General features: G+C 47.1%; 1 protein-coding gene across 7 annotated transcripts in view; it reads right to left on the bottom strand.

Moving 5' to 3' along the window:
• Positions 1 to 22,926, bottom strand: part of LOC144929340 (uncharacterized) — a 94,295-nt gene extending 71,369 nt beyond the window's left edge. For 3 of the 7 annotated variants that reach the window (XR_013634593.1, XR_013634595.1, XR_013634594.1), the window contains exons 1-2: positions 12,689 to 22,926; positions 11,424 to 11,544 (exon numbers count right to left, since the gene is read on the bottom strand). Coding sequence is in view for 3 of the 7 variants with exons in the window: in XM_078848651.1 (XP_078704777.1) it covers positions 11,424 to 11,544; positions 12,689 to 12,743 (176 nt within the window). In the remaining 4 variants the exon portion in view is untranslated. Of the gene's footprint in view, positions 1 to 3,960; positions 6,425 to 10,527; positions 10,675 to 11,423; positions 11,545 to 12,688 lie in introns of those variants that run through there. The other 4 variants (XR_013634596.1, XM_078848651.1, XM_078848653.1 and 1 more) reach the window with 4 other exon arrangements.
• Positions 22,927 to 23,748: the final 822 nt, after the last annotated feature.

Here is a 23,748-nt window from a genome sequence, read left to right as displayed (position 1 = left end):
AATAAATAATCATGTGATTGGCCTAAAATTCATGAGATTGTTAAAACAATAGTAAATGTTGGGTTCTTTTTATTTTTCTTCTGGTTTTTGAATCTTTCAGGGCATGTCTACACGGCAACTAGACACCTGCTGCTGGCATGTGCCAGCTGACACAGGCTTGCAGGGCTCTGGCTGCGGAGCTGTTTCATTCCAGTGTAGACTTCTGGGTCTGGGCTGGAGCTCAAGCTCTGGGACCTTCCCAGGCTCCAGCCTGAGCCCAAAGTTTACACAGCAATGAAAGAGCTCCACAGCCAGAGCCCTGTGAGGCCGAGTCAGCTGGTGCTTAAAACCCCCCAAGAAAGCTGAGATTCTCACATAATGACACAACTTCAGGAACTGGGGCTTTATGAAAGCACCAAGAGACTGTGATAAAATCATGAGAGTTGGCAGTACTGCATTAGGCTTTGTCATTAGCCTGTCTTTCTGACGTGAGGGGAAGAGTTCATTTGTACCGTAGTTACCAATTCATGTTATGCTTTCAGAAACCACATCTTAGGCTTTTCCTGTAAGAAGTCTGTTTTTAACACACAGCCTGTGGGCACACACTGAGGGCACTCTCCCCCCCGAGATGCCTTGCATGTATATTGAACAGGAGAGGTGGCAGAGTTCAGCCCCACACAAGAGTGCCCTTGAGTCAGAAGAGCTGGCACCCATCACTACACCCTGAGGAGGGGAGGAAATAGCAGCAGTGCTCAATGGTGACTTCCTCTACCCCCCTCCTGGGTTCACAGAAATGTTGCTTTGTGGCCAGTGGGATCAAAGGCAGCCGACAGTTTTAAGGGCCTGATCCAAAGCTGGAGGAAGTCAATGGAAAGACTCTTGTTGACTTTAATGGGGTTTGGATCAGGCCATAAAAGAATTGACATGGAAGTGATCTTTGCCCATCACCAAGATCAGTGAGGCCAAGTCTAAAATCAGACTGCAGGGGATCCAGGGTGTAATGCAGGAGTCTCAAACACAAGGCCCACAGGGTTATTTCCTGCCTGCCGCCAAGCTCCCCTCCTCCCCGCTCTCCCTCCCCCCAACGCGTCGAGTCCCCGCTCATCTCCAGGCGCTTCCTGCCACCAAACAGCTGTTTGGCGGTGCTTAGCACTTTCCAGGAGGGAGGGGGAAGGAGCGGGGAGCCGCGCGCTCAGGGGAGGAGGCGGGGCAGGGGCAGGGATTTGGGGAAGGGGTTGGAATAGGGGTAGGGAGGGGACGGAGTTGGGGTGGGGATTTTGGGGAAGGGGTTGGAATGGGGGCAGGGGCAGGGGCAGGAGGGAGTGTGTGCCAGTGATGCGGCCCTCGGGCCAGTGTACTAGTCCTCATGTGGCTCTCGTGGTGATTCGAGTTTGAGATCCCTGGTGTAATGGAATGTAAAACTGTATTACACTGTTCAGCCACTAGGTGGCACTGAGTGTAAAATACCTTATTTAAGATCCGCTATACCTGCAGAGCGTTAAGAGATCTTTTGATGAACACATCTAGTGTGAGCTCTGTGACCAGCCCATGTCTGGTGCACAAGAACATGACACAGGGAATCTGAGGACTCTAAGTGTTGCCAAAGCTAGTTTGCCAAACCCTTCCCCAGAACAGGAAGGTGAGAGAGAAGGTGATAGGAGAGTGCTGGTGTCAAGGAAGCTTTTTGAGCAAAGGCCTTATGACTGATTGTTTAAGAGATACTGGCACCCACCATCCACTGAGGAGGCACGTTTCATGGACCCAGTGCCTTTCCACTGGATTGAAGGTGGGATTTTCAAGAGCACCTGGTATATTGGGAGCCTGAATTCCATTCCCTTTTGAAGAGCCTTGCACTCCTAATTCACATGGGCTCTTTTGAAAATCCCACTTTTAACCAGCAAGGAGGGACACGGATCCAAACTTCAGGTCAGATCCTGAGGTTCCTTGAGCATTTCTAGCCCTGTGGTGAGTGACACCTGGTGAAAGTCGAGGAGAGACGCTGTTGCACCTCCCCCTACTAGGAGCAGTGGTTTTGCTTTGTGGGGGCTTTGAGTAGTGCAACAAGGAGGAGGGAACGGGGCAAACAGCAGAGCTTTCCCCCAGTAACAAACTAGGGGCAGTACCAGCTGGATCCCCAATGCACTAGTGCAATGACCTTCTGCATGTCCTAGAAGCCTCCCTCCACCTGACACAAGACGTATGTCCCAATTTTAACCCACCTCTGATCCTGTTCTGATTATGGATAAACAGGGACATCATTTGGAGCCTGCCTGCCCATGGAACCATCTTCTTCGTTATGATCCAGATGGCTGCCCACATAGCTGTAAGGGGACTCCCAGGGCTGGGAACAAACTGCAGGAGAAGGTCCCTGGGCACACACAAGGAAACTTTGTACCCACCCTGGTTCCCTTCACACTGCATTTGAAGAACTGGGAACCTTCTGATACATTTTTATGGAAGGTTTCAGAGTAGCAGCCGTGTTAGTCTGTATTCGCAAAAAGAAAAGGAGTACTTGTGGCACCTTAGAGACTAACCAATTTATTTGAGCATAAGCTTTCGTGAGCTATAGCTCACTTCATTGGATGCATACTGTGGAAAGTATCGAAGATCTTTTATACACACAAAGCATGAAAAAATGGGCATTTACCACTACAAAAGGTTTTCTCTCCCCCCACCCCACTCTCCTGCTGGTAATAGCTTATCTAAAATGATCACTCTCCTTACAATGTGTATGATAATCAAGTTGGGCCATTTCCAGCACAAATCCAGGTTTTCTCCCCCCCCCCACACACAAACCCACTCTCCTGTTGGTAATAGCTTATCTAAAGTGATCACTCTCCTTACAATGTGCATGATAATCAAGGTGGGCCATTTCCAGCACAAATCCAGGGTTTAACAAGAACGTCTGAGGGGCGGGGGGGGGGGGGGGGTAGGAAAAAACAAGGGGAAATAGGTTACCTTGCATTATGACTTAGCCACTCCCAGTCTCTATTCAAGCCTAAGTTAATTGTATCCAATTTGCAAATGAATTCCAATTCAGCAGTCTCTCGCTGGAGTCTGGATTTGAAGTTCTTTTGTTGTAATATCACAACTTTCATGTCTGTAATCGCGTGACCAGAGAGATTGAAGTGTCTCCGACTGGTTTATGAATGTTATAATTCTTGACATCTGATTTGTGTCCATTTATTCTTTTATGTAGAGACTGTCCAGTTTGACCAATGTACATGGCAGAGGGGCATTGCTGGCACATGATGGCATATATCACATTGGTGGATGTGCAGGTGAACGAGCCTCTGATAGTGTGGCTGATGTTATTAGGCCCTGTGATGGTGTCCCCTGATTAGATATGAGGACACAGTTGGCAACGGGCTTTGTTGCAATACAACTACAATACCCACCTGCAGAAGTGAAGAAACAGATTGATAGAGGCAGAAGAGTTCCCAGAAGTCACCTACTACAGGACAGGCCTAACAAAGAAAATAACAGAACGCCACTAGCCATCACCTTCAGCCCCCAACTAAAACCCCTCCAACGCATTATTAAGGATCTACAACCTATCCTGAAGGATGACCCATCACTCTCACAAATCTTGGGAGACAGGCCAGTCCTTGCCTACAGACAGCCCCCCATCCTGAAGCAAATACTCACCAGCAACCACATACCATACAACAGAACCACTAACCCAGGAACCTATCCTTGCAACAAAGCCCGTTGGGCGGTGGAAGAAGGAGAAAACCTGGATTTGTGCTGGAAATGGCCCAACTTGATTATCATACACATTGTAAGGAGAGTGATCACTTTAGATAAGCTATTACCAGCAGGAGAGTGGGGTGGGAGGAGAGAAAACATTTTGTAGTGGTAAACACCCATTTTTTCATGCTTTGTGTGTATAAAAGATCTTCGATACTTTCCACAGTATGCATCTGATGAAGTGAGCTGTAGCTCACAAAAGCTTATGCTCAAATAAATTGGTTAGTCTCTAAGGTGCCACAAGTACTCCTTTTCATTTTTATGGAAAAATAGGTATGAGTCAGTTTCCCCTCTCCCCTTGTATTGTTACCCACTAGGAGGGACAGGGTTAATTTCTTTTCTGGAAACAAGACAAGCAATGCAGTGTCTAGGTGGAAGTCACCTAAACCATGAATGAACTATCAGGAGCTAATGTTATGGGGTGGGGGTGAGTAATTACGGCAGATCTCTAAGTCTCTAGATCTCAGTCTGCAGAAGTAACACCGTGGGCGTGGGGAGGATTCCATATCCTGGTTTTGACTGAGTTCAAGAAGCCCAGCAGACAGAGAACTGAGACTTGTATAAAGTGGCAGCTTGACATGGAGAGGGGTCACTTACTGCAGCCAAGAACTGACATGACACTGTGCCCCAGAGGGACAGACCCGGCTGAAAGGGTTGGAAGGGCTGGGTCTCCATGCAGAAGAGGGGTGACACCTGGTACGAGAGGCAGGCTCCGGCTCATAAGCTGTTTTTTGTTATCCAAAGATGTGTTGTCTGTAATGTTTTTGTTCTGAATAAATACTCTGCTGTATAAAGGCTGGCTGGTCACTGGTTAACCCTGTCATTGCCTTGGAAGCAGCAGGATGGCAGGCTCTGAACTAACCTCAGGCTTGCTAAGGTAATCACAATGAAGAGCAGGAGGAATTACAGTCTAAATCCTTGGTCTGGAAGGAGAGGAATGCAGCTTCCCACCCTAAGATAGGTGACAGCTAGAGGCCTAAGTCCTGAGCAGGGTGCCCTCAAGGAGGCCAGGATGGGGTCAGAGGTGCTGTTACCTCAGGAACTGTGACCTCCTCACTATGCAATCCCTTGTGATCCTGTTCTTCTCACTGTGTGCTCCTGCTGGTCTTTTTCTCTTCATGCATGACTCCCTGTGGTCTCAGTCTGGTCCTTGAATGACTGTGCACCATCTTCCCTGCATTCACCAGTCTGTGTAGCTATCTGGGGCCAATATGTGTTGTGGTTTCTAGGCAGCAATTGTGCATAAGCTGCTGAAATCACAGCATTGTTGCATTGTGTCCTGGGATGAGGTCAGTCAGAGACATGAAAGTCCCAGCTGAGCTGAGTTTTGATCTGCTCAGCCAGCCCCATCTGGATCCTCTGTTGCTTGGTTATTGGTTTCAGAACAAGACATGCAGCTGTCCAGAGAAGCAGGATGGTCTAATGGTTAGAGCAAGGGCCTAGGAGCTAGAACTCCTGGGTTCTATTCCTGGCTCTGCTGTTGATTCAGTCTTTGGGTGGGTCCCTTTTCTCTCTGTTTCAGTTTTCCTCTCTGTGAAATGGAGCTAATAATACGGACCCTTTGGCCTTCCTTGGTAAAGTGCTCTGAGTCCCTGTGACAGGATGCCGTGCTGGAACATGTTGGAGAGTTAGTAACTGGCGCGGCTGACATGGCGATGTGCTGCTGTTCGCCAGCCCCTGCTGCTCCCCAGAGATGTGTGAGGGGGTGAAACATCTCCCCATGGGGGACAATTAGATTGTCACCTCCATGCTGACAATTTTCAAGCATTCACACATTTTTGGAAACAACAATTCCCAGGCACATGCAGTTAATAAAGATCGAGGCACATTGTTTGTAGGAACTGGGGATTCAGGGATCCACCGTGGCGTCCTGGCCAAGCCCAGCGCTGCAAATTCCATTCCATGTATGCTGAGATTTCCATTGGCTATAGGATTCTTCATGTCCTGCCCAGTCAACCAGCTGTTGTGTCCGAGGCCGGGGCGGGGTGTGGGGGGAAGCGATCTCTTTGTATCCCATCTCCACAGGATTGAGAAGCTTAATTAATGGCCATCTACGCTGGTAAACTCAACGTGCTTTGAATTCTTTTTCATTTTCAATAACCCACATGGGACTCAGCTAGGCCAGCTGGTCAGAATGAGGCATGGCTTCTTTTAAGTGGGTTTTGGAAAATAAAATGTCCAGCCCATAGGACTGCCTGGGACAGGAGATGCCATTGTCTTTATAGAGTTCAGCTGCACAGGCATCATCTCAGAGACCTTTTATTTTTCACCCTTTTTGGGTGGGGATGGAGCATCTCTCTGTGTCTGGGCCAGGCAGAGCAGAATAAGAATGGAACGCTTGGTTAGCTGTGGGGGCACAGACTGGCTGGGGCATGTGGACAATGGCGCGGTCAAGGGGCAGTTTATTTTTGGTTAAAAGTAACTTAATAAGATGTGCACCTTTGAAATTTATGGCTGAGGTACTACCTGGGACTCAGGAGATCTGAGTTCTCCAGATGTTAGTGGGATTTTAAATTTCATCTGAATTTCAGTCCACCAAAAAATTTGGGATTCTCATTTCAAGGGGCCTTGGCCATGGGTCCAAAGGACTTTGGTCCCCTAAATCCCCTGATGGAGATCAGCCTCCATTCCAGCTCAGGACAAAGCTCTCTGCTGTTGAATGTCAAGCTCCATTGCCAGAGGTGATTCTTCACATCTAGTTGGGAATCATTAAGAAAGGGATAGATAATAAGACAGAAAATATCATATTGCCTCTATATAAATCCATGGTACACCTACATCTTGAATACCGCATGCAGATGTGGTCACCCCATCTCAAAAAAGATATATCAGACTTGGAAAAGGTTCAGAAAAGGGCAACAAAAACTATTAGGTGTATGGAACGGCTTCCATTTGAGGAGAGATTAATAAGACTGGGATATTTCAGTTTGGAAAAAAGCCAACTAAGGGGGGATATGATAGAGGGCTATAAAATCATGACTGGTGTGGAGAAAGTAAATAAGGAAGTGTTCTTTACTCCTTCTCATAACACAAAGCCTAGGGGTCATTAAATGAAATTAATAGGTAGTAGGTTTAAAACAAACAAAAGGAAGTATTTTTTCATACAACGCACAGTCAACCCGTGGAACTCCTTGCCAGAGGATGTTGTGAAGGCCAAGACTATAACAGGGTTCAAAAAAGACTTAGCTAAGTTCATGGAGGATAGGTCCATCAATGGCTATTAGCCAGGATGGGCAGGGATGGTGTCCCTAGTCTCTGTTTGCCAAAAGCTGGGAATGGGCAACAGGGGATGCATCACTTGATGATTACCTGTTCTGCTCCTTCCCTCTGGGGCACCTGGCATTGGCCACTGTTGGAAGACAGGATACTGGGCTAGATGGACCTTTGGTCTGACCCACTATGGCCATTCTTATGTTCTAGTATATGTAGGTGGGGAGGGTTATTCCCAATATAGCTCTCTGTGTGTGCGTGTGTTTGTGAATGGGGCTGACTGTCCATACTTATTTGCAAGGGATGAGTGGTGATTGGCCCTATCCATTATGTGTGGAGTGTGGGTGAAGGGAATCTGTGCAGGTACAGGCAGAAGATACACGGAATCCCGCAGCCTCAACACAGGAAGAGGGCTGGCACTTCTTCTCCACATTGAATTAGCGGCTGATGTTGCCAAAGCTGGAGTTGCATGAACTCAGTTGTGTGAGACGCACCATATGGTTATCACAATGTACTACACAGACATATCGCTGTCCAAACACAAGAGGGTTCAGAGCAGGGCTTGAGCAACTTGGGGCAACAGAAATGAGAGGCCAAGTCTTTCACACTGAGGCCACCAGTTCAGATCTGGTCTGTGACCAATTTTGTTATCATTTGGTGGTTGTTCGGTGGCCAGTGTGAAATGAGTTGTTGGTCTTAGTCCTTTTCCTTGTGGCCTCCTGCCTGTATTACACAAACTGCCACAACAGGATTAAGTACTTCCTTTGGGGACAGTCTCTGCAGAAAGACAGAGGGCTGATGGGCCACAAAGACCAAACTATCCTCCTACCCCTCTCAGAGGTGCTTTAGGGTCAGAGATGAGGCAAGGAGCAGAAGCAGGAAGGAGAAACATGGGGCCTAATTCTCCAGGCTGTCAATGTGGCTCACTCCCAAGCCATTTGCCAGCTCTGGTGCTGCCATCAGTGAAGTGAGAGCTCATGGGCCTTGAACCTGGGCCCATGAGGCCCCAGGCTGTGCTCAGACCACGACCAACACCCAGCAGCTCACTTGAGTAACCAGAGAAGGGAATCAATGAAGTGCTAGGTCACAGAGGGCCCCGCCCCTGAAGCTCCTGATTGGAGGAAACATCATAGAATTATAGAATATCGGGGTTGGAAGGGACCTCAGGAGGTCATCTAGTCCAACTCCCTGCTCAAAGCAGGACCAATCCCCAATTTTTGCCCCCACATCCCTAAATGGCCCCCTCAAGGGTTGAGCTCACAACCCTGGGTTTAGCAGGCCAATGCTCAAACCATTGAGCTATCCCTCCCCCACCGTCCAGCACCCCTGATTAGCTGTGGAGCTCTATATAAACCAGGAAGTTCCACAGGAAGTTCTCTGAGCAACTAGAGGATTCTCTGGCTGACTGTTTCTACTCACCTGATTCCTGCCTGCTCTTGGTTCCTGTCCTCCTGTCACAGACTCCCATCTATTCCCAGTTCCTGCTGTCCTGCCTTACTCCAGGTCTCTTCTCCTACGCCTTACTCGTGACACTGTCTCCAGCTCTGACCCCTGGCTTGGCATCTAATTCTGTCTCTGATGCTGTTTTTGGATCTGACCTTTGGCTCTGATGACTAGAATTGACTCCTGCCCTCACTACTAGGCCTGACCACCCATGTCCCAGTCACTGCAGGTTTACCTGTTCAGCAGGTTGTATTTGCAGATAAAGGTGAAAGCAAATCCAGCAGAATAATCATTCCACATGATGGCACCGGAAGTAGATGGGATGAAAACGTTTTAGATGATCAACAATAATAAAGAGTGCTTGACAGGGCTAGCCCATGACTATGGGTCTTGCTCCAGGAAGAGATCAGAGTGACCATGGACCTCAGTGCTTTGGAATGAAATGTAAACCCCATTTCTTTGACTTTGCTTTCCCTCAGTAACTCCCCCAGCATAATGTATTTCAAACCAAACCAAAATTCAAGAAGTCCTACAGCACCAGGAAGGGGAGAGGGACCTTCAATGCAATAGATGTATCTGATGCTCTGACACCGAGGTGATGGTTCTGGTGTGAGTAGACTGATGCAGATCCCTGCTCAGTTCTGACCCCATGTCTCCTCTCATATGCTCACACCATGCCCTGAACAGGCTGCATTTAAAACTCAGTTCACTCAAGAACTATTCTTTAAGGGAAGATAACTTTGGGCATCTCCTCTTCCCTTGATAGAATTGAGAGTGGCTCTCTGGTTAGCTAATGACAAGAGGAAAGGAAGCTGACAGTTTTGGACAAATAATGAGGGGAAAAAAAATCTCTGAATATGCACAGCTCCCCGTTCTGTGCCCAGTTACACAAGCATGCCTGCTACTGAAGTCAACAGGAGACACATTTGTTGGGCAAAGTTGGGTTGCTAATGGGTAATGGAATCATGAGCCATAGGCAGCACTGGAAAGTTTATGAAATATTCAGAAACAAAATATGTTGTTCAAATGAGTTATGGTTGCTCTCATCAATCAAGCCATAAAAAAGTAGGACATACAAAGTTAAGAATTAAAAGTCAACTACAATTTCTAATTGACTTAAGAATTACAAAAATTTAGAAATCTAGCAGTACAAAATTAGTGAGAGATGGGAATGCAGCGTGTGTGGATTTCAATAACGCATCAGATGTGGTGTCTCATAAAATCTTACTAAAAATTCATTCAGATTGGCTTGGATAAAAGCATTAATTAATGTTTGTAAAACACTTTTGAAAGCAAAATGCTATACACATTATTATTAATTGGTATTACTAATATGAACTGAAAACTGGCTGCTGGTCCAAAAACAAAGGTTAACAATAATGTATTGGGAAAGGGAGAAGTATATGGTAGGGTATTGGAAGCAGTTTTTGGAACCAGGTCTTGCTTAAGATCTTCATTCTTGCTTAAGATCTTCACCCTTGCTTAAGGTCTTCATTAAGATCTTAAATAATAATAATTAATAGTAGATTAAATGTTCAGATGATACTAAGCTCCCTTCCAGGATTCAACTTGGAAAAATACATGTCATATAAGTGGGGACAAACCTATTAGAAACAGAGATAGTCACTGGGAGTGAAAAGCCTGAGACGCAGTAACTAATAGCAAGGGGTGATAGTGGCCAGTAAATTAGGCATGAGTTTGCCAGGCGATACAACTACAAAAAGAGCCTGTCCACGTTTGGGCTATGTATGGAGAACCATCATATTGTAGAACAGGGAGGTAACCGTCCTTGTCTAAATGGCTCTTTGCAATTCTGGGGACCTCATTCTTAGAAATATTTTGACAAACAGAAGAAAAGAAAGGAAAGAATAATTAAAATGATCAAGAGGCTGGGAAGAATGGTTTACAAGGAAAGATTAAAAGAGTTGCATCTGTCTAGCTTGACTAATGGATGACTAAGGAAGGCATGGTAACACTAAGGAGGAATGGGGTGGGGGAAGCTTGCTCTGCTTCTTCCCAGCATGTTGATAAATAGACATTTAGGCTGACATTTTTCACCAACCTCAAATTCACATATATAAATTTGGAAAGTTAGGTACAGGGAGTATTTCCTTAGGTGGCTGGGTAAGGCAGTGCTTTTAGTACCTTAAATAAATCATGAGCTCCAATCCAGTAAGCTTTCCCAGAGTGATAGTCCTGGAGTTTCCCCCTCAGAATGAAAATAAAGTTGTTTTCTTCTGCCGTGTGGATGGAGGCCAAGTGGGCATTCTGCAAATATGCCTGGCAAAATGCCTGAAACAAATCCCCAAGGAGAGACCGAACAGTTTGTCTCATAAGGCCATGCTCACCCATGGTCACATAAGGAGAAGAGAGGCCACAATCACACACAGTCAGGCAAGGCTTGCGGTCCTTATGGTCTCAATCCAGCACTCATGCATGGATTCACATGGAGACTTAGGGGCACAGACAAATGACAGGCTTTCCTGAAGCCCTAGAAGGTCACATGAAGCCATGGTTTTTTATGGCTTTTTTTATCCCACATAGCCCAGGTTGTGTGGGTCCACACTCCCATATGATGACATAGATCACCTGAGACCATATCCCCAGACAATGGCAGTTGTGCATGCACACAGTTATACAAGCTCACGGAGAGGCCACACTACCATAGAATTACACCAAGTTACACCAGGGTAGGCCACTGAATGGTTCATTACATTAATCCTATATGTTGACCTGAGGATGTTTGGGCCCAGTTTGTTCGGAGTATAACAACAAGGCATCCACACCAGGAGACTGCAGGAGGGAAATGGTTTCCAAAGGACAAGGTGAAAAGCGACAGCGAGGGTCTTCTTTGCTAACTTTAAAGGTCTAGTATGACACCAGAGAGGTCACGCTTTCATCTTTAGTCCAACAACAGGAATCTTGGCAAAGCCGACTGACAAAGCATAAAATCTCTTTCTCTACTTCTCTCACCCCCTCTGTGCCCCTCTCCCTCTACATTTGAGACATACAGTGGATATGGCTCCGGATACGATGCTTACCTCTGCTTTGGCCAGCGCTTTGGTTGCATCACTGCTCCGTAGTAGGCACTTTGGTACTGCACCCAGCCCTCATCACAAGACCCTTGGACACACAAGTAGTTCTCTCTGGAACTGGCACCTGCTTTAAATTCAAGAAACACAGAGGAGAAAGATGTCTTTATCTGTCATGTCTGCTCATTGTCTGAGTAACAGAGAGAACGGAGGTTTACATTGTCCTGAACTGTGATGTGACAGAAAAAGTGCTAGAGAAAAAACATAGTTGTGTATGTCTCCTATTACAGTACACTAAGGCATTAGGGTGACATACTGAGCAGTACAGCTATGTGAGAACTGTAAAAAAAAATTCTCTAGACTATTTTCCTATTTTTGATCACATTTTTTTTATTTCATTCCTTTTGTGTTTGTTTCCCATGAAGAGTCCGGCAAGTTGAGAGTACCAGAAATGTCTTGTTTAAGGTAATATTGGAGAATATTCCTGGAATGTGGATTTTGAGTCATAAACACAAACACAGTAGAAACCTTATTGCAAGAGTCTGGCTCATTCAAACAGGAAACACAAACATCACGGGGTCTATGTTTGACAAACAAAACAAACTGAACTGCTCTCACAAAAGTATCTGACCAAGGAGGATTCAGAGAAAGTATCTGGCGCATAAATTTGAACAATTAATTAAATTAAGAAAATTGCAATCTGTTCATAAACAATTTGGGAATAGAAAAAGAGATGACATTAATCAAATATAGTATTTGGCACCAATTATTTATTCAGTTCTATTGACAAGCAACAGCCCTGGTGACTCAGATCCTTTATTCACTCCCAGAACAGGCACAGCTCACAGTGGGTAATGCAAGATTCCCACACAAACTTCTCAGTTTGCCTTGCTGTGGCATGGAGAGACCACTTTTATGTGCCTGAGGGGTATTCAATGTGGAGTTCTACCAAGGCTGTAAACAAGTGGCCAGTTACTGCCAGCCATGGCCCCGCTCCTACAAGGAACTCCATGTGAGCAGGCCCCTGTGCCTGCTCAGAGCCTCACTGAAATCAATGGGGATCTGGAAGAGTGCAGGAGCCCACAGGCATATGGAGCTCCTTCCAGGAGTGGGGCTTATGATGGTGGGATTTGTAATGCAGACACCTGTCCCACTAGGAACTGGACTGAGACCTCCTTCCCCATGGAATTCCATAGGTCGCGTTTAAAAAACAGTGTTTTGGAGTTAAAATCATGATGTGTTAATTAACAGAAGAATGATAGACCCTAACCCACCTGTGATGATGAAGGTGAAGAATAAAAGGCACAGCAGAGACATCAGGCACTTCATCTCTGGAGGAAGAGAAGACACATGATGGAAGTTGTCAGACACATCTGAACACAACTGTTCACAATGGTTTATTCCTAATTCCTAGATTCCAAGATCAGAAGGGAACAATGTGATCATCGAGTCCGACCCCCTATACAGCACAGGCAATAGAACTGCCCCAAAGTAATTCCTTGAGCAGATCTTTTAGAAAAAAGTCCAATCTTGTCAGTGATGGAGAATCCACCATGACCCTTGGTAAACTGTTCCAATGGTTAATGACCCTGTTAAAAAAACCTGCACCTTATTTCCAGTCTGAATTTATCTAGCTTCAACTTCCAGCCATTGGATCATGTTTTACCTTTGTCTGCTAGACTAAAAAGCCCTTTATCAAATATTTGTTCCCCATGTAAGTACTTACAGATTGTGATCAAGTCACCCTTAATCTTCTTTTTGTTAAGCTAAATAGAATGAGCTCCTTGAGCATTATTTCTAATTCTTTAAACATTCTTGCAGCTCTTCTCTGAACCCTCTCCAATTTATCAACATCCTTCTTGACTTGTAGACACCAGAACTGGACACACTATTCGAGCACTGGTTGCACCAGTAGAACAACCTTTCTACTCTACTCCTACTTGAGAGTCCCCTGTTTATGCATCCCAGGATCGTATTCGCTCTTTTGGCCACCACATCACACTGGGAGCTCATCTTCAGCTGACTATCCCCCATGAGCCCAAATCTTCTTCAGAGTCACTGCTTCCCAGGATAGAGTCCCCCATCCTGAGCCCCCAACCGGAGCCTGAAATACAACCTACTGCACCAGCGGAGAGTGGTTCACAGCCGACGGAGACATCCCCATCACCAATATCACTTCCAGTGGGACCAAGCCCCAGTCCACAACCCAGCGAGGAACTGATGTCTCCAGCATCAAGGGAGCAGGTCCAGGCAGAGCAGAAAGCAGATGAAAGCCTCAAGGGAGCTTGGACGGCAGCATGGAGCGACCCACTGCCTCTGAGCTCTTCTAATAGGTCCAGGTTTGTTGTAGAAGGAGGACTCTTATACAAGGAGACTCCTTCTGGTGGGCACAAGGAGGACTGACATCCTCAGAGATAGTTGGTCGTTCCAACTAAGTATAGGGAAAAGCTCTTGAGCTCAGCCCACGATCACCCTAGTGGCCATGCTGGGGTGAATAGGAACAAAGACTGTTTGGGAAGTCATTCCACTGGGAGGGAATGGCAAGGACATTTCTACCTGTGTCTGGACTTGTGAGGTGTGCCAGAGCGTGGGAAAGCCCCAAGACCAGGCCAAGGCCCCTCTCCAGCCAGTCCGCATCATTGAGCTTCCCTTTCAGCGAGTAGCTGTGGATATTCTGGGTCCTTTCCCTAAGAAGACACCCAGAGGAAAGCTGTACATACTGACTTTCATGGATTTTGCCACCCGATGGCTGGAAGCAGTAGCTCTAAGCAACACCAGGCTAAAAGCGTGAGCCAGGCATTGACAGACATTTTTGCCAGGGTAGGTTCGCCCTCAGACATCCTTACGGATTCGGGAACTAATTTCCTGACAGGGACCATGAGACATCTTTGGGAAGCTCACAGGGTAAACCACTTGATTGCCACCCCTTAACACCATCAAACAAATGGCCTAGAGAAGAAGTTTAATGGAACTCTGTGGGCCATGATACGTAAATTTGTGAATAAGCACTCCAATGATTGGGACCTGGTGTTGCAGCAGTTGCTCTTTGCCTACAGGGCTGTACACACATCCCAGTTTGGGATGTTCACCCTTTGAACTTGTTTATGGCCACGAAGTTAAGGGGCCATTACAGTTGGTGAAGCAGCAATGGGAGGGGGTCACATCTACTCCAAGAACTAACATTTTGGATTTTGTAACCAACCTGCAAAACACCCTCAAAGACTCTCTAGCCCTTGCTCGAGAAAACCTACAGGATGCTCAATAAGAGCAAAAGGCCTGGTATGATGAACATGCCAGAGAGCGTTCCTTCAGAGTAGGTGACCAAGTCATGGTTCTGAAAGCACTCCAGGCGAATAAGATGGAAGCGTCATGGGAGGGGCCATTTATGGTCCGAGAGCGCCTGGGAGCTGTTAATTACCTCATAGCGTTCCCAGGTCCTACCCTAAAACCTAAAGTATTTCATGTTAATTCTCTAAAGTCCATTTATTCCCAAGAAATCAAGGTTCTCCAGTATACAGCCTAGGAGAGAGAGACGACGCTGAGTGGCCTGAAGGATTCTACTATGAAGGGAAAAGCAACAGTGGCGTAGAAGAGATGAGCCTTTCCATAACCCTTGGGCATAAGCAGTGACAGCAAATCCAGGAGCTGTGCACCAGCTTTCCATCAATGTTTTCAGCCACCCCAGGATGAACAGAATGGGCGTATCACTCCATTGACACAGGTGATGCTCGCCCAATTAGAGCCCAACCCCACTGGACGGCTCCTCAAGCCAAAACCATGATAAAAAGGGAGATCCAGGACATGTTACTGATGGGTGTCATCCACTCCTCTGAGAGTGCATGGACCTCTCCAGTGGTTCTGGTTCCCAAACCAGATGGGGAAATACACTTTTGCGTGGTCTACTGTCACCTAAATGCTGTAACTTACCCAGAGAACTATCCAATGCCATGCACAGAGGAGCTATTGGAGAAACTGGGACATGCCCAATTCATCTCCACCTTAAACTTAACTAAGAGGTACTGGCAAGTGCCGCTAGATAACCCATCCAAGAAAAGGTCAGGCTTCATCACCCATGTAGGGCTGTATGAATTGAATGTGCTCCCTTTCCGACTGAGAAATGCAGCTGCCATCTTCCAGAGACTGGTAGATAACCTTCTGGCTGGTTTTGTGGAATTTGCAGTCACCTACCTTAACGATGTGGCTATATTCTCAGATTCATGGGCAGAACACCTGGAACACCTCCAAGCTGTCTTCCAGCGCATAAGGGAGGCAGGATTAACTGTGAAGGCCAAAAAAGTCACATTGGCCTAAACAGAGTAATGTACCTTGGACACCAGGTGGGTCAAGGAACTATCAATCCCCTACAGGCTAAAGTAAATGCGATCCAAAATTGGCCTATCCATAAGTCAAAGAAGCAGGTCCAATCCTTCTTGGGCTTGGCTGGGTATTACAGATGATTTGTAGCACACTACAGCCAAATTGCCACCCCACTGACCGACCTAACCAGAAAAAAACAGCCAAATGCAGTTCAGTGGACTGAAAAGTGACAGAAAGCCTTTAAGCAGCTTAAGGCAGCCCTTAGGTCTGACCCCGTACTAAGGGCCCCGGATTTTGACCAACCTTTTGTTGTAACCACAGATGCATCTGAGTGTGGTGTAGGAGGAGTTTTAATGCAGGAAGGACAACAAGTACTCCTTTTCTTTTTAGTATTAGATGAGAAACCCACGGATCACCACACTTGCCTCCAGAGATCCAGCAACCACCCAGGCAAACCGAGAAATCTGATCTACAGCCAGGCATTCAGATACCACAGAATATTTTCTGAAATGAAAGTCTGGGATACACACCTAAACACTCTTAACACCATCTTCACTAAACAAGGACATGCCACCAGAGATGTAGATCACACCATGGAAAAGGCCACCCAAATACCCAGGGAGAACCTGCTTCAATACAGAAAACAAAACAAAAAAACACTGACCACACATCCCTAGTTGTCATCAATCATCCCACACTGGAAACCATACACGGGACATCATCAAGGTACAGCCCATAATTGGTGGGGACCACATCCTGAAAAATCTTTCCTGAGTCCCTCTTCTGGCCTTGAAACAACCCCTCCAACCTCAACAACCTCGTCATCAGAAGCCAGCTCCCTACAGACTAGGACACACCAATTCACAGCAGCACCAGACCCTGCCGGAACAACAGATGCAAAACCTGCAGACACAGCTCCACTGTTACAATGATCAATATCACCCCCACAACACACCTTTTAAGACTAATGTGTCCTACGCATGCCTGTCACAGCATGTGGTGTACCTCATCCAGTGCATTAAATGTGCCAATAACAACTATGTGGGTGAAAGCAGATAATCACTATTCTCTTGAATGAACTCACACAGAAAAACGATAATAGACAAAGCCACCAGATCACCTGTAGGCAAACACTTTTAACAAAGCAATCGCTCCATATCTGATCTTTCAATACCCGTTGTCAAAGGAAATATGCACAACACCTTCAAATGAAAAGCCTGGGAACTTAAATTTATAATGTGTTAGACGCTAAAAACCATGGATTTAACAGGGACACTTGTTTCATGGCTAGTGTGGTGGGGCGGTGCCCCACCCACAGGCTAGATTGGGCTGCAACAGACCAGAGTGGCTGCATGGAGCAGCAGCCAATCAGAGAGTGCCTGTGGGGAAGGCAATCAGTGCCGAGGATAGGACAGCCAATCAGGGCCAGGCTAGGCTCTATATAAAAGCTTTCCAGGAAAGGAGCAGGGAGTCTCTCCCAGACCTTCAAGGGAGAAGGTCTGTCTCCTGAGGGAAGGAGACCAGCGGGCAGGGCAGGGCAGGGCAGGGCAGGGCAGGGCAGGGCAGGGCAGGGCAGGGCAGGGCAGGGCAGGCTTGGGGGAGCAGAGGAGAGCTCCAGCCTGATACCTGCCACGCTGCAGGCCCTAAGGAAAGGGCCTAAATGGTGCAAGGGGTCTGAGGGGAAGGGACCCAGGGAAAATGGACAGAAGAGGGGAGTGAAGGAGGGTATGGAGGCTGTCACTAGAGGGTCCCTGGATTGGGGTCCAGAGTAGTGGGCAGGCCTGGGTCCCCCCCTTGTACTACACCTGGCTGAAGAGGAGTGTGGCCTGATCCAGGCTGTGGCTGGGCCCTGCTATGACGGGGCTAGACTCTGAGGCTGCAGCCGGCCACTGCAGCAGGTGCAGATGGTGGACTGCTGATAACACCAAACTCCTACGCAGGTGGTGTCGGAGAGAAGGCTTTGGATTCTTTGACCATGGGATGGTGTTCCAAGAAGGAGGAGTGCTAGGCAGAGATGGGCTCCGCCTAACAAAGAGAGGGAAGAGCATCTTCGCAAGCAGGCTGGCTAACCTAGTGAGGAGGGCTTTAAAGTAGGTTCGCCGGGGGAAGGAGACCAAAGCCCTGAGGTAAGTGGAGAAGTGGGATACCGGGAGGAAGCACGAGCAGGAGCGCGCAAAGGGGAGGGCTCCTGCCTCATACTGAGAAAGAGGGACAATCAGCGGGTTATCTTAAGTGCCTATACACAAATGCAAGAAGCCTGGGAAACAAGCAGGGAGAACTGCAAGTCCTGGCACAGTCAAGGAATTGTGATGTGATTGAATAACAGAGACTTGGTGGGATAACTCACATGACTGGGGTACTGTCATAGATGGATATAAGCTGTTCAGGAAGGACAGGCAGGGCAGAAAAGGTGGGGGAGTTGCACTGTATGTAAGAGAGCAGTATGACTGCTCAGAGTTCAAGTATGAAACTGCAGAAAAACCTGAGAGTCTCTGGATTAAGTTTAGAAGTGTGAGCAACAAGGGTGATGTCTACTATAGACCACCAGACCAGGGGGACGAGGTGGATGAGGCTTTCTTCTGGCAACTCGCAGAAGTTACTAGATCGCACACCCTGGTTCTCATGATGGACTTCAATCATCCTGATATCTGCTGGGAGAGCAATACAGCGGTGCACAGACAATCCAGGAAGTTTTTGGAAAATGTAGGGGACAATTTCCTGGTGCAAGTGCTGGAGGAACCAACTAGGGGCAGAGCTCTTCTTGACCTGCTGCTCACAAACAGGGAAGAATTAGCAGGGGAAGCAAAGGTGGATGGGAACCTGGGAGGCAGTGACCAGGAGATGGTCGAGTTCAGGATCCTGACACAAGGAAGAAAGGAAAGCAGAAGAATACGGACCCAAAGCAGACATTGACTCCCTCAGGGAACTGATGGGCAAGATCCCCTGGGAGAATAACATGAGGGGAAAAGGAGTCCAGGAGAGCTGGCTGTATTTTAAAGAATCCTTATTGAGGTTACAGGAACAAACCATCCCAACGTGTAGAAAGAATAGTAAATATGGCAGGCGACCAGCTTGGCTTAACAGTGAAATCCTGAAGCACTGAATGAGGGAGGCAACCTAGTGACAGAGGATGTGGAAAAAGCTAATGTACTCAATGCTTTTTTTTGCTTCTGTCTTCATGAACAAGGTCAGCTCCCAGACTACTGCACTGGGCAGCACAGCATGGGGAGGAGGTGACCAGCCCTCTGTGGAGAAAGAAGTGGTTCGGGACTATTTAGAGAAGCTGGATGTGCACAAGTCCACGGGGCTGGATGCATTGCATCCGAGAGTGCTAAAGGAGTTGGCGGGTGTGATTGCAGAGCCATTGGCCATTATCTTCGAAAACTCATGGCGATCCGGGGAAGTCCTGGATGACTGGAAAAAGGCTAATGTAGTGCCCATCTTTAAAAAAGGGAAGAAGGAGGATCCGGGGAACTACAGGCCAGTCAGCCTCACCTCAGTCCCTGGAGAAATCATGGAGCAGGTCCTCAAGGAATCAATTCTGAAGCACTTAGAGAAGAGGAAAGTGATCAGGAACAGTCAGCATGGATTCACCAAGGGCAAGTCATGCCTGACTAATCTAATTGCCTTATATGATAAGATAACTGCCTCTGTGGATGAGGGGAAAGCAGTGGACGTGTTGTTCCTTGACTTTAGCAAAGCTTTTGACACTGTCTCCCACAGTATTCTTGCCAGCAAGTTAAAGACGTATGGGCTGGATGGATGGACTATAAGGTGGATAGAAAGCTGGCTAGATTGTCGGGCTCAACGGGTAGAGATCAATGGCTCCATGTCTAGTTGGCAGCCGGTATCAAGTGGAGTGCCCCAAGGGTCAGTCCTGGGTCCGGTTTTGTTCAATATCTTCATAAATGATCTGGAGGATGGTGTGGATTGCACCCTCAGCAAGTTTGCAGATGACCCTAAACTGGGAGGAGAGGTAGATATGCTGGAGGATAGGGATAGGATACAGAGGGACCTAGACAAATTGGAGGACTGGGCCAAAAGAAATCTGATGAGGTTGAACAAGCAGAAGTGCAGAGTCCTGCACTTAGGATGGAAGAATCCAATGCACCGCTACAGACTAGGGACCGAATGGCTAGGCAGAAAAGGACCTAGGGGTTACAGTAGACGAGAAGCTGGATATGAGTCAACAGTGTGCCCTTGTTGCCAAGAAGCCTAATGGCATTTTGGGATGTATAAGTAGGGCATTGCCAGCAGATTGAGGGACGTTGATCGTTCCCCTCTATTTGACACTGAGGCCTCATCTGGAGTACTGTGTCCAGTTTTGGGCCCCACACTACAAGAAAGATGTGGAAAAATTGGAGCGAGTCCAGCGGAGGGCAACAAAAATGGTTAGGGGACTGGAACACATGACTTACGAGGAGAGGCTGAGGGAACTGGGATTGTTTAGTCTACAGAAGAGAAGAATGAGGGGAGATTTGATAGCTGCTTTCAACTATGTGAAAAGTGGTTACAAAGAGGATGGATCTAGACTATTCTCAGTGGTAACGGATGACAGGACAAGGAGGAATGGTCTCAAGTTGCAGTGGGGGAGATTTAGGTTGGATATTAGGAAAAACTTTTTCACTAGGAGGGTGGTGACGCACTGGAATGCGTTACCTAGGGAGGTGGTGGAATCTCCTTCCTTAGAAGTTTTTAAGGTCAGGCTTGTCAAAGCCCTGGCTGGGATGATTTAATCGGGGTTCGGTCCTGCTTTGAGCAGGGGGTTGGACTAGATGACCTCCTGAGGTCCCTTCCAACCCTGATATTCTATGATTCCTGGAAGGGGGCTAGACCAGAACAGTGGGCACTGCCGGAGGGTAGTGTCCTGAAGAGGATGCTGTCAAGCGAGGAGCAATGCGGACCCGGATGCCAGCAGGGCAAGAGATGAATGGGACACTACCAGCAGAGGGCACTCCGCACTGGACTGAGCTAATTCCTGGAGGTGCAGTGGTGGTGAGTTCCAACCCCGTCACAGCTAGTTACAGACATGTAACTGATACCTACCTGCTAGCTTTTAATGGCCTACTTCAAAACCATTTTACATAACAATCTAACTTTTTCCTCCCACTCCATTTCAAGTGGCCTCCTACAACATGCATCATCCCTTATGCTTAACAGTCTGTCCCAACTTGTATTTACCTCAGAGCTTGTCAACACTACAGGTTATGTCCGTATAAATTATATCGCTCGGGGTGTGAATAAGTCACCCCCTCTGAGTGACATAAGTTACACCAGCCTCAGTGCCGGAGTGGAGAGTGCATGTCAGTGGGAGAGCTTCTCCTGCTGATATAGCTACTACCTCTCACTGAAGTGGTTTTGTTATGCTGACAGGAGAGCTCTCCACTGTGGACAGAGTTTCACCAGACGCACTGTAGTGCTTCTAATGTAGACTAGCCCTCAAACTCCGATTTCCTTTCCTTGACCCGTTAGCTCAAAAGCTTGTATCTTCCACCAACATAAGCTGGTCCAGTAAAAGAGATCACTACACCTATTTGTCTCTCACATCCTGGGAACAACATGGCTACAAGAAGGCTGAAAACAAAAATTAGAAGTTGATAGTGCCTCTCTTTTAACATACAAGGTCAAAGTGCCCAAATAGAACTGATGTGGGAATTGTTGCCACAGTTAAATTTCCCAACCTTTGCAGGATGGAAAAATGTTCTCAATCAGTGCAGTAAATACATTCTTCTGTGTCCCCAAGCAAACACACTTGCAGTTTGTGTATGTGCAACTTGATGCTCAGAGTGACGTAAATACACCAGCATATAAACTGCAATGAGGTATTTACTATTTTCCTGATGCTTCCAGGGATACCAGTGCCGCCTATACATTCAAACATGCTTTCTTATATCCTAAGCAGTTGTCTATTTCAAGACCTGGTGCCCTAGATCTGGAATCCACATCTTGGTGTGTAGCTGAAGAATGATACATAACGTACTGTGCTGGGCTTCCTCTCCCCCGTTAGGTGAGCTGCAGGTGGGTGGGGTTTGAGAGAGACGCTGGTGGAAGAGAGGGAAATAAAGTGTCAGATTTGAGCACTGGCCCCTGTTGCCATTGGTAGGGGAGACACTGCAGTGTTCGGGACCCAGGCCCAGATCCTCAAAGGTATTTAGGAAGCCAGTGGGAGTTAGGGGCCTGGATACCATTGAGGATCTGGGCACTAGACACTGAGTTGGTTGGATTTTTATATAATGTGGTCTTGACTCATTCGCTTGGACAGCACAGATATTAAACTGGTCTCAGAATTGCAGGACGGTGAGGAAATGAACCCATGCTGGCAAAGGGAAGCACAGTTCAGTGAGCAGCTGCCACAGCTATAATCAAAAAGGCCAACATGGAGCTGGCCAGGTCACAGTCACCCCCACCCTACATTTCTATCCCAGAAGAGCAGGTTGAGGATTATTCCTGCTGTCTGGAATTCACGTATAACTCAGGGGTGAGTCCTCAGGTTGTGCACATGGGGTTTCTGGTCAGGGTCTGCACCACTGAAAAGCAGCATGTCACCCGCTCGCACTCTCTCCTAGGACACCGTGCCCTCCAACATCTGAACTGCACTGCTGTCATTTTCATTTTCACAGTCAGTATCTCCAGTTCATCATCATCTACCATCACTCTGTAAGTTTGCCTTCAACTATCTCACACAGGTCAGTACCCCACCCCATGTCCTTCCCATGGCTGGCAACAGCAATCACCAGCATAGCATTCCGCTGACAGTCTTCCTTCACCATCTATACCTGTCCCTCCCCACTCCACAGATGAACCCAGGATGCCAAGGGATTGTGCCCCAGGCCCAGTTCTCCTGACCGCACGGCCCTCAACCAGAATCTCAAGCTGGTGTTACACTCCTTGTCATCAAGAACAAGACCATGGTGTGGGAAAGATTGTGCTTGAAATTGAGCATGCAAGAAGCCTCAGAAGTGTGCTGGGGCACATAGACCTAGTGGTCAGCAAGGCCCACATGAGCAATTACTTTCAAAGTAGGGTGGACCAGGCCATCTCAGCCTTGACTGTATGGTTGAAATGGAATAGCAGATGCAGGAAATCTTCAGGATCAGATGACACCTTCACAGACTTCTAGAAAGTGAGATTGAGCTTTGCAACTTGCGACTTACTCAGTTTACTTATCACTTTTGCTAGGTAAAAAGAAAAGGAGTACTTGTGGCACCCTTAGAGACTAACCAATTTATTTGAGCATGAGCTTTCGTGAGCTACAGCTCAAGTGAGCTGTAGCTCACGAAAGCTCATGCTCAAATAAATTGGTTAGTCTCTAAGGGTGCCACAAGTACTCCTTTTCTTTTTGCGAATACAGACTAACACGGCTGTTACTCTGAAACCTGTCATTTTGCTAGGTAACACATCTGCTAGGTATGTATGCCTCTGCCCACCCAAAGACACAGGCAAGTGATCTTTGCTGCACCAGCCTACACTTTGACATCTTGAGTGTAAGACCTGCCTCCCTGAGGCTTCTCAATACCTTCCCCACTTCAGCTTTGTGCTCCTCCCTGATGTGGCTAAATATAGTGATGTGATATCAATGTAGCTGATAGCAAAGTCCTGGAACTCCTGTAATATCTGATTAACCAGCCTCTGGAATATGGCTCTTGCATTAATTAGAAGGGTAGCACCTTAAATTCAAAATGTACAAAATCATTGTTTACCACCATCACTTGGTTAAATCCATAGTAGCTGATCATCACACCATATTTCATGCATCATTTTTATAGTAATTTTTCTTGACATCACCACCCCAGATTTTTACAAAGCATTGAGTGTGCAAGGGCAGGTATGGAGTATGCTACTTTGTAGAAACATTGATCCTGGGATCATTTCTTTCTCTGCATCCAGAGTATTGTGAATTCCCCATAACACTTTTGACACTGATATTAACCAGGTTTACCTGAGAGTGCCCGGGGAGTATTTCCCAGATTAGGGGAGTCCTGAGGAAGTAGTTCATTTGAGTCATAGTTACTTATTT

Source organism: Lepidochelys kempii, chromosome 1, assembly GCF_965140285.1.
Source record: "Lepidochelys kempii isolate rLepKem1 chromosome 1, rLepKem1.hap1, whole genome shotgun sequence".
In the NCBI taxonomy this organism is placed as follows: Eukaryota; Metazoa; Chordata; order Testudines; family Cheloniidae; genus Lepidochelys; species Lepidochelys kempii.
This window is presented reverse-complemented; position numbering and strand designations above follow the sequence as displayed.